Source organism: Rhinoraja longicauda, chromosome 24 (genome assembly GCF_053455715.1).
Source record: "Rhinoraja longicauda isolate Sanriku21f chromosome 24, sRhiLon1.1, whole genome shotgun sequence".
Taxonomy (NCBI): domain Eukaryota; kingdom Metazoa; phylum Chordata; class Chondrichthyes; order Rajiformes; family Arhynchobatidae; genus Rhinoraja; species Rhinoraja longicauda.
Window position 1 is genome coordinate 249,231 of NC_135976.1, and position 11,284 is coordinate 260,514.

Below are 11,284 nucleotides of genomic sequence, written 5' to 3' on the forward strand. Positions count from 1 at the left end.
GTAACAGGGCGGATCTGCTGCTGAACAACCTGGATGGGCCCCAATTGACCTCCAATAGATCAGCTATTTTAGGCTGCAGTGACGAAGAGGCCGACTTAGAGCAGACCAGTCGCAAAATGTTGCCATGACAACAAACGCTCACAATTAACTTGATGCCAGAGGCATCCAAGACCCAATTAATTTTCTGCTGACTTTAATCTCCTTCTCCTTTGATTAAGACAGACTAATTTAGCACCAGAAATGAAGCCTTCTCCCTCTCCCTTTCTCTCAGCCCCCATAGCACCACACACTCCCAGTCACAAATTACAGATTCACTGCAGATACTCAAGCCCAGCTATCCAAATCACAGTGCCAAGGGAGCGCCGCGCCACACCGCGTGAGGGGCAATGGGGGAGTGCCATGCCACACCGCGTGAGGGGCAATGGGGGAGTGCCATGCCACACCGCGTGAGGGGCAATGGGGGAGTGCCGCGCCACACCGCGTGAGGGGCAATGGGGGAGTGCCGTGCCGGGGGAGGGGAGATGGGGGAGCGCCGCACCACACTGGGGGAAGGGGTGATGGGGGAGCACCGTGCCGGGGGAGGGGAGATGGGGGAGAACTGTGCCGGGGGAGGGGAGATGGGGGAGCACCGTGCTGTTCCGGTGCTGCACCGGGGGAGGGGCAAAGGGGGAGTGCCGTGCCGGGGGAGGGTAGATGGGGGAGCACCGTGCTGTTCCGGGGGAGGGGAGAGCACCGTGCCGGGGGAGGGGAGATGGGGGAGCACCGTGCCGGGGGAGGGGCAATGGGGGAGCACCGTGCCAGGGGAGGGGCAATGGGGGAGTGCCGTGCCGGGGGAGGGGCAATGGGGGAGTGCCGTGCCGGGGAAGGGGAGAGCACCATGCCGGGGGAGGGGCAATGGGGGAGCACCATGCCAGGGGAGGGGCAATGGGGGAGCACCATGCCAGGGGAGGGGAGATGGCAGAGCATTGCATCGAGGGAAGGGAGTGGAGATGGTGGAGCGCCACACTGGGGGAAGGGATATGGGGGAGCTCTGCACAGGGGGAGGGGAGATATGGGAGAGCTCTGCACAGGGGGAGGGGAGATATGGGAGATGGGGAAGCGCAACAGCATGAGGTAGCGCGGTACCGCAGGAGGGATGGGCAATTGGGAGGCACCTCGCAGGGAGGGCGAGCACTGAAGGAGGTGGCGGCACGTGGGCTGGTGAGGTAGCATGGGGGGGGGGGGAGGGCAGGCGGTGAGGGAGCACAGTGTCGCCAGGAGGGCAGTGAGGAGGGAGCACCGTTTGGAGGGTTACTGAGGGAGCAGCGCAAGGGGGTGAACGGTGAAGGAGGTGCCCACTGGGGGATGGACAGTGAGCAGGGGTATCACACTGTGCAGTGTCAGTATAAAGGAAGCATTGTAACTAGAGCCCACTCCATCTCCAAGCCTACACTCTTTCCTGCCCTCTCTCATTCATTCTCAGGACACGCAACCCCTGCCCCACAGTGCATCTGTTCGGGCCTTGTCCCAGCCCTGGTAACTGGGTGGGTGAGGTTATGGATGCTGTGGATTAGTGCTGGTGTCACACAGTTGTCCCAGAGAGAGTACCTCACACGACAGGGCAGATCCATGGCTCTCATCCCACCACTCTGCAGGACCGCCTCCGGCCAGCTCGCCCTATCCTCTTCTGCCTCTCGATATTCCCAGAGAATGGAATGTGCAGAATTTCCGGCTGGGCTCCTTCTCAGCCACATATTAACCCAAAGCAAGCTGTCTCCTCTGTGAGCAGGGAGGGGGCTGTCGTACAGGAAAGAGGTTCTGGTAGATGCACAGCAGCCCCCTACCCCTCTCCCACATCCTGCCCCGCACCAACTCACTTCCATTCTCTCCTTTCTCCCTCTCTCCAACTTTCTTTTTAAACAATCTCACCATCTTATTTTCCCTCGGCCTCCTCCCTTCCTGGTGACTGACCCTTCATCTTGTCACTCCCTCAGCCTCTCTCCTTCCTGCCCTACGTTTCTCCATACCTCCATGTTTCTATCACTCACAATCTCTCTGTCCTTTACTCATGCATTCTTTCCTCACAGCTTTCCAACTTTTTCCACTCTCAATCCCCTTCTCTCTCATCCCATTCTTTTCTCTCTCTCGCTCCCCCTTTTCCTTCCATTGTCCCCTCTCTACCTCCCCCCCTTCACCCCCTCTCATTCCCCTCTCTCTCCCCTTCCCCAATTTGTGATGGTGGACCTGTCTGCCCTTCTCCTGTGTTGATGGGGCATGTCACGCGCGTGGTAAGGTGAGACCAGTGTGGCTGGGACATGTTGGTCGGTGTGGCCCGAAGGGTCTGTTTCCACACTGTATCACGTTATGACTCTATGACATCTCACACTGACTGAAGGCCCTCATTCTTCACTTAGTCAGGACTTGGAGCAACACCACTCCAAGGTGCGAACCAGGTGTCCTGAGGGATGACTGAAGGTCTGGGTCAGGAGCCTGGCTGATGGGAGCGATCACAGGGACTGGGAAAACAGATCACGTGATAAACAGTGCACTGTGGCCACCCCTGGATAGCCATAATGTGTGACTGTAACACGAGCAGCGGCTGCAACTCGCCCCTTCTGTTCCAGGAACAGGGAGGGATGTCGAGGCTGGAGCAGGTTATGGAGATAGAGGTGTGTTGGACACGGCAGCAAGTAGGGGTTTCGGGGCTGAAGCTGATCAGAGCGATAGGGAGAGGTGTAAGGGTAGAGAGGGTTACAGAGATGGGGAGGGGTATAGATGTTCTAGAAATAAGGAGAGGACTAGGGTCCAGAGGGGAGTTACAGAAATAAGGATGGATACAGGAGCTACAAGGTGTTTCCAGGGATGTGGAGGAGTTATACTGACAAATAGAGTACTACGGAGAGACTGCATGCTTTGGCCCACCTTGTCTGTAACACCATCAACCACACATTCACACTAATCCTATATTAATCCTATTTGTTATTCTCCTTGCATTTTCATCAAGAATGGGATGAGAGAAAACAAAGAATTACAGACCAGTTAGCCTGACATCGGTGGTGGGGAAGATGCTGGAGTCAATTATTAAAGAAGTAATAATGGCGCATTTGGATAGCGGTAAAAGGATTGGTCCAAGTCAATATGGATTTATGAAGGGGAAATCTTGCTTGACTAATCTTCTGGGATTGTTTGAGGATGTGACATGTAAAATGGATGAAGGAGAGTGGATGTAGTGTATCTGGACTTTCAGAAACCCTTTGATAAGGTCCCACACAGGAGATTAGTGGGCAAAATTAGAGCACGGTATGGGGGGTAGGGTACTGACATGGATAGAGAACTGGTTGGGAGACAGGAAACAAAGAGTAGGGTCTCTCTCAGAATGGCAGGCAGTGGAGAGTGGAGTGCCGCAAGGCTCAGTGCTGGGGCCGCAACTGTTTATCATATATATTAAAGATTTAGATGATGGAATTAAAAGTACCATTAGCAAATTTGCAGATGACACAAAGCTGGGTGGCAGTGTGAACTGTGAAGAGGATGTTCGGTGGTTGCAGGGTGACTTGGACAGGTTGAGTGAGTGGGCAGATGCATGGCAGATGCAGTATAATGTACATAAATGTGAGGTTATCCACTTTGGCGGCAAAAACAAGGAGGCAGATTATTATCTGAATGGTGTCAGATTAGGTAAAGGGGAAGTGCAACGAGACCTGGGTGTCCTTGTACACCAGTCACTTTCACACCAGTGAAAGTAAACATGCAGGTACAGCAGGCAATGAAGAAAACTAATGGCATGTTGGCCTTCATAATGAGAGGATTTGAGTATAGAAGTAAAGAGGCCCTTCTGCAGTTGTACAGGCCCATCTGGAGTATTGTGTGCAGTTTTGATCTCCCAATTTGAAGGACATCCTTGCTATTGAGGCAGTGCAGGTTTACGAGGTTAATCTGCAGGTTCACAAGGATGGCAGGACTGTCATATGAGGAAAGATTGGAAAGACTAGGCTTGCATTTAGAAGGATGGAGTTTAGAAGGATGAGAGGGGATCTTATAGTTTCATAAAATTATAAAAGGACTGGACAAGCTAGATGCAGGAAAAATGTTCCCAAAGTTGGGGGGTCCAGAAGCAGGGGCCACAGTCTAAGAATAAAGTGGAGGCCATTTAAAACTGAGATGAGAAAAAAGCTTTCTCACGCAGAGAGTTGTGAATTTGTGGAATTCTCTGCCACAGAAGGCAGTGGAGGCCAATTCACTGGATGAATTTAAAAGAGAGTTAGATAAAGCTCTAGGGGCTAATGGATTCAAGGGATATGGGGAGAAGGCATGCACAGGTTGTGGATTGTTGATGATCAGCCATGATCATAATGAATGGCGGTGGGGCTCAAAGGGCCAAATGGCCTCCTCCTGCACCTATTTTCTATGTTTTCTATGTCTTCTATATCTAACTTATTCCAGCTTCTGTCACATGGGACTCTGAGATTGGCATAGAGCTTGTGTCACAGGGTGGTGATAGTCAGCACAGATGTGATGGGCTGAAGGGCCTGTGTCTACGTTCTCTCTCTCTCTCTCTCTGGCTCGTACGTCTTTGGACCGTAAAAGCAAAGCGGAAAGTCACACAGTCATAGAACATACAAATGTTATGCAGAGAGTGGCAGAGATCAGTTTAGGGATACAGCTTGGAAACAGGCCCTTCAGCCCAACCATCTGTTTACAATAGTTCTAAGTTATCCCACTTTCTCATCTACCCCCTGTAAATGGAGGGGCAATTTTACAGAGCCAGTTAACCTGCAAATCCACACATCTTTGGGTTGTGGGGAAAACCAGAGCTCCATGAGGAAACCCATATCGTCACAGGGAGAATGTGCAGACTCCACACAAACAACACATGAGGTCAGGATTGAATCTGGCTCTCTGGCGCTGTGAAGCAACTGCCAGCTGCACCACTGTGCCAGTCTTGTTGCCCATTAAACAAATATTTGACTAACTTTGTGAATCTTGCAGCAAAAGTGGTAGAGCACAGAAAGAGGTCCTTCAGCCAATTCATGCCATTCATTTTTTCACACCAACCTATTTTTCCGTGATCCCATTTGCTCTATTAGGACTGTATCCTTCTATGCCTTGTCCATTCAAGTGCTGATCTAAATGTCTCTTAAATGTGATGATTGGATCTAATTCCACTAGCGTCACAGGCTGCAAGTTCTAGATGGCACCTACGCTCTGTGTAAAAATTTAATCCCCCAGATCCCCTTTAAAACACCTTCCTCTCACCTTGTGCCTTCTTGTTTTTCATTCTCATCATGGTAAAAACATTTTATTTACTCTACCTATGCCCCTCATGTCATCCTCTACCTCCTTTGCTACAGAAAATATTAGTCCAGCTTATCTGATCTTTCCGCCAATCCTTGCACAAGGGAATGGACTAGGTGGACCGAACGATCTGTTTCCACGCTGTATCTCTAAACTAAACCAAACATAATGTTCCAACATTTGTACTCTGCCCCGACCTATGCAAAAACTAATGTTCTATGCCATCTTCACCACCCCATCAACCTGAATCCTGAACTATGGATTTGAACCCCATGGTTTCTCTGTTCACAACATTCCTTCGTGCCCTACCATTTACTCTATAAGTCCGACCCATATTTGACTTCCCAAAATTCATCATCTCACACTTGTTATGATTAATTTCCATCTGTCAATGCACTACCCGACTCTCCAATTGATCAGTGTCCAGCTGTAGCCCGACACACACTTACAAATCACACCTTCTATGTTCATTTCCAAGTTATTAACATATGTCACAAACAGCAAGGTTCCAGTAACAATCTCTGGGGTACACTACTGTTACAGACTTCCAAACATCCTTCCACTACTACCATTGAAACATAGAAAATAGGTGCAGGAGGAGGCCATTTGGACCTTCGAGCCATTCATTGTGATCACGGCTGATCATCCATAATCAGTAACCCGTGCCTGCCGTCTCCCCATATCCCTTGATTCCACTAGCCCCGAGAGCTCTATCTAACAGACGTACCCTCTGCCACCTATCTCCTATTCAATTTTGTATCTAATTAGAGTCTGTTCTCATGTGCCTTAACCTTCTTAATCAGCCAACCATGAGGGATCTTGTCAAATGCTTTACTGAAGTCCGTATAGATAGGGTCTAATGCGCTGCCAGGGGTGGTATTGGAAGCAGACAGGACACTTGAAGATCACCACATGGAAATGCAGGGAATGGAGGGAAACAGATTACATGCAGGCAGAGGAAATCAATGCATCATGATTGGCATGTGTAATGTTTTATGTCTCTAGCTAAAACTCAGGAAGAGTCACCCAACACCACCAGCCCACAAATTATGAAATCAAACATCAATCCATACTGCACTGGACATGTGTTGACGCATTGTGAAGCTCCCTCTACACTGTCTCCTCACAGAGCTCTAGTTGCATACAGACTGATGCTCCCGCCAATCTATCCCGTCACACAGTCTGGGACATGCGTTACCCACAGAGTGAAGCTCCCTCTACACTGTCTCCTCACAGACTACCAGAGCTCTAGTTGCATACAGGACTGACGCTCCCACCAATCTATCCCGTCACACACTCTGGGACAAGCGTTAGACACAGAGTGAAGCTCCCTCTGCACTGTCCCATCACATACCCCCAGGGCGTGGGTTAGACAGAGTGAAGTCCCCTCTAATCCATCCCATCACACAATCCTAGGCATGGGTTAGACAGAGTGATGGTCTGGGTTAGACACAGAGTGATGGTCTGGGTTAGACACAGTGAAGGTCTGGGCTATACAGAGTGATTGTCTGGGTTAGACACAGTGAAGGTCTGGGTTATACAGAGTGATGGTCTGGGTTAGACACAGTGAAGGTCTGGGTTATACAGAGTGATGGTCTGGGTTAGACACAGTGAAGGTCTGGGTTATACAGAGTGATGGTCTGGGTTAAACACAGTGATGGTCTGGGTTAGACACAGAGTGATGGTCTGGGTTAGACACAGTGATGGGCTGGGTTAGACACAGTGAAGGTCTGGGTTAGACACAGAGTGATGGTCTGGGTTAGACACAGTGATGGTCTGGGTTAGACACAGTGATGGTCTGGGTTAGACACAGAGTGATGGTCTGGGTTAGACACAGTGATGGTCTGGGTTAGACACAGTGAAGGTCTGGGTTATACAGAGTGATGGTCTGGGTTACACAGAGTGATGGTCTGGGTTAGACACAGAGTGAAGGTCTGGGTTAGACACAGACTGAAGTTCCCTCTACACTGTCCCATTATACAATTTGGATGGGAGGTTGGATTGATGACAGGAGATAGAGGGTGACTGCTGGAGGTTTGCTTTTGAGACTGAAACCCTGGGAATATTGTTGTACAATTAGTGCTGCAGCCTTTCCTGTTGCTTCCATGTCTTGGATGTGAATACTGGAAGTATGATTATGAAGCTTGCAAATGACAGGAAGATTGGTGGAATGTTGAAATGAATGGGGGTTGGGGGTTGGGGGGGGGGGGGGCATTCCTAGTTGCAGTGGGATATTGACCAGGTAGTTATTTGGGCAGGATAATGACAGATGCAATTTAATTCTGATTGATCTGATACATTTTGGAAGACCTAATAACTTTAAGATAGAGACCATTAATGGTATGATCCTTAGGAGCCTTGATGGACAGAGGGACTTTGGTGAACAAGTTCATATATCTCTGAAGGTGGCAGCACATGTAGATAAGGAGGTGAGGGACGTTTGTCTTAATTCGCCGTGACAGAGAATATACAGGTAGGGAGAAGTTGGTACAGTTTTATTAAACATTGAGTTGGAGTATTCTGTGCACTTCTGGTCACTACACAATAGGAAGGATGTTGTTGTGCTGGACAGATTGCAGCTCCAAGATAGTGGAAGTGACGGACTGGATATTAGGAAATGGGGTCAATGTTGATGGGTACTTGATGGCCGGCATGGGCATGGTGGGCCAAAGAACCTGTGTGACACAAGACATGGCTTAGAAACAGAGTGAAGCTCCCTCTACACCACCCCACCATACACTACCAGGGCACAGTTTAGACTGAGTGAAGCTCCCTCTACACCACACACTCCCAGGGCACAGCTTGAGACTGAGAGTAAAGCTCCCTCTACACCACACACTCCCCACCACACACTCCCAGGAGTGAAGCTCCCTCTACACCACACACTCCCCACCACACACTCCCAGGAGTGAAGCTCCCTCTACACCACCCCACCACACACTCCCAGAGCACAGCTGAGACTGAGAGTAAAGCTCCCTCTACACTGTGAAACACATGAGCACCACACACAGAGAGACGGAGCACCAAAAGGTACTTGTGGTGGTGCTGCGGGAGCTTCAGATCTGGGTGGGTCTGTGTCGAGGGACAACCGTGTATACTGGAGTGCTGGACTGCCACAGATTCTTTCAGTGTGGGAAGGAACTGCAGATGCTGGTTTAAACCAAAGATAGACACTAAATGTTGGAGTAACTCAGCGGGACAGGCAGCATCTCTGGATAGAAGGAATGGGCGACGTTTCGGGTCAAGGCCCTTCTTCAGACTGAAGACCTATCCAGAGGTGCTGCCTGTCTTGCTTGCTGAGTTACTCTGGCATTTTGAGTCTATCTACAGATTCTTTCAGCCTAAACTGATAGACTGAGTTCCTGGAAAATCCCAGAGACACTGCTGGTGAAAAGCAGGGATGGTGTTTCCTGCCACCCGAATCCAATTGTTGACGTTGACTGAGAACATGTCATCTCAGCCTCAGCCTCTCTCTGTGGGGGAGTCATGGGCAGATTGGTTGCTGCATTTGTACATGAAAACAAGGCCTACAAGAGGGCTCTCATTGGCATTGGAACTGTTCTGGGACGGTTCGAGGAATTACCATATTGTCCATTTGATTTGTCACTGGAGGGCGAAGAGAAAAGTTAATTCCATGTCGACTCCGGCGGCAGGAGATGGAGGGCAGAGGTTAGAAGTAATCAGGAGACGTACAGCGAGGAGGGGGTGAACAGGGAAAGAGAGGGGTTGAGAGGGAGAGAAAGGGAGGAAGGAAGGAGAGAGACACACAGTAAATGGAGAATGAAACATGGAGAGAGGGGGAGAAATCAAGCAAAAGAGAGATCGTGATCAGCAAGGGGGGAGAGAAATTATGATGGAGGAATGGAGAGAATGCGAGTAGGACACAATGTGAGCCACTGGACATGGTTGGAGGGTGAGAGTGGATGGAGACGGGAGGGGGGGGGGGGTGCAGTGAGAGAGAGGGAGAGGACATTAGTTAGAAAGTTGGTTTGTTTCTTCCTACCTGCAGTCGTGGTTCCGAAGCAGAGTATCCACAGCACAGAGCGAAACATTTCTTTCAAACAATCCTCTCCGGGGTAGGTGGGGAGGGGGGTTGGGTTGGAGGGTAGGGAGGGTAGAAGAGGGGGGGGGGGAGGGAGGAGGTAGATGTATATATATATATATATATATAGAGAGAGAGAGAGAGAGAGGGAGAGGGAGAGGGAGAGGGAAGGAGCGAGACGGGAGGTTCCTGGCAGGAAGTGTTGGAATTTCAGGCACTCTCCGGGAAAATTAGTCTGAGAGAACGAAAAAAAAGTGATGTTTTGGGGGGGATTAGCAGGGGATGGGAAGGACTGTGCCAATGTGGTCAGGGGAAGGGGGTGTGGCGGCGTCAAGTTATCTGGTCCCGGACAAAAGCTTCTTTTCTCTTCATTTCTCCAGGATTCCGTCACCACCCCCTTCTAATCCCTCGCACGCCTCTCTCTCTCTCTCTCCCCCCCCCCCCCCCCAGCTCCCCAGCCTCTGTGCGGTTTGTCCACAACTGCTGGCTGCTTTCATTCACAGTCTGCGGGACAGGGTGGGACGAGGGATGGTGGTGATGGGGGAAATAAAGAGATTGTTTACTTGGCTATAATTTGCAATCCCTTCCTTCCCTCCCCCCTCCTCCTATTCCCTCCCCTATCCCCCCCTCTACCGCCCCCTCCCCTCTTCCTTTTCCACCCCTTCCTTCCTTCCCTCCCTCCTATTCCCTCACCTTCTATCCCCCCCTCCTCTCTCACTTCTCCACCCCCTTCTTTCTTTCCTTCCCTCCCTCCCCCGCCTCTCTCTCTCTCTCTCTCTCTCTGCTTCCCGCTCTAGCCCTGCTGATGTGGAATGTGAGTGCATTCAGCAGTGAGATCCAGCCTGAGCTCATTATAGGGAGTGAGCGAGAGAGACAATCTGAATTTGACTTTACACTGCGCAGAGAGAGAGAGAGAGAGAGAGAGAGCGCAAAAGTGAGAGAGATCAAAAGAAAGGCCAAAAGTGAGTGATACAAAGAGAAAGAAAGAGGCGATAGATAGAGAGAGAGAGCAACACACACACACACAGAGGATTAATTTGACTTTACACTGCAGAGCGAGAAAGGGAGGGAGGGAGGCACAGAATTAATTAAAATCTGTTTTGCACAGAGACGAAGAGAAATGAAGAGAAAGCAGAAAGATACAGAAATGAGATATAAAGGATTAATTGCACATCAGAGAGACAAAATGTATAAAAAGAAGGAATGAAAGGGAGAGAGATACATGCAGGGGAAACAGAGATGGATCGAGAAGGACATATACAAAGAGAAAAATAAAGCTGAGGAAAGAATGTGAAAAATATTGCTGAGGAGAGAGAAAGAGGTAGAGACTGGGTGGATGAGGGATGCACACAACAGGGGTGATAGCCACATAGACCTGTAGAGTGGGAGAGGGACAAACACTGGGGGAAGACAGGGTGAAGCAGAGAAAGGGGGGAGAGAAAAAGGGAAAGGGGGAGAGAAAAAGAAAAAAAGTTAAAGAGGCAGACAAAAAAGGACTGAGACAAATGCAAACAGGGCAGTTGGAAAAACAGACAAAAAATCACACAGAAAGAAATAGAGACAGATAGAGAAACCAGGAGAGGACAGCTATTAATGACCTTAATAGTTAAAAAGGTGGCCTGCATGGAATCGACCAGTTGTTTTCATGGAGAGAACCAGAAAAGAGGCCAACTTGGGTCCATTTCACGGGGTCAACAGCTAGTCCAGCATAGAGTCCATTCTCAAGTTTGGCTGCCAGATCCTCTTCAATTCTCATGCTTCTGAGAACAAGGTTGTGTGGTCCTTCAGCACACATACCGAAAAAAGAATTTCAGCTTCTAATTAGAGCCCTTTTACTACAGACTACTCTCACTGATCTGACCAAGTTCCCCACACAACATATTCCCACATAGCATCATGGATAAATACTGCCTTGGGCATCTGCATCCCTCCCTATCTCCATAACTCCTTCCAATCCCAACCCCTACC

The 11,284-nt window shown here is 49.8% G+C and overlaps 1 protein-coding gene across 1 annotated transcript in view; it reads right to left on the reverse strand.

The window, feature by feature from the left end:
- The window catches only part of LOC144605527 (kin of IRRE-like protein 1), a 133,698-nt gene extending 124,273 nt beyond the window's left edge, over positions 1-9,425 (reverse strand). The window contains exon 1 of the mRNA XM_078420903.1: positions 9,278-9,425. Within this exon, the coding sequence (XP_078277029.1) occupies positions 9,278-9,326 (49 nt within the window). The 5' untranslated portion in view covers positions 9,327-9,425. The remainder of the gene's footprint in view (positions 1-9,277) is intronic.
- Between the last annotated feature and the right edge of the window lie 1,859 nt (positions 9,426-11,284).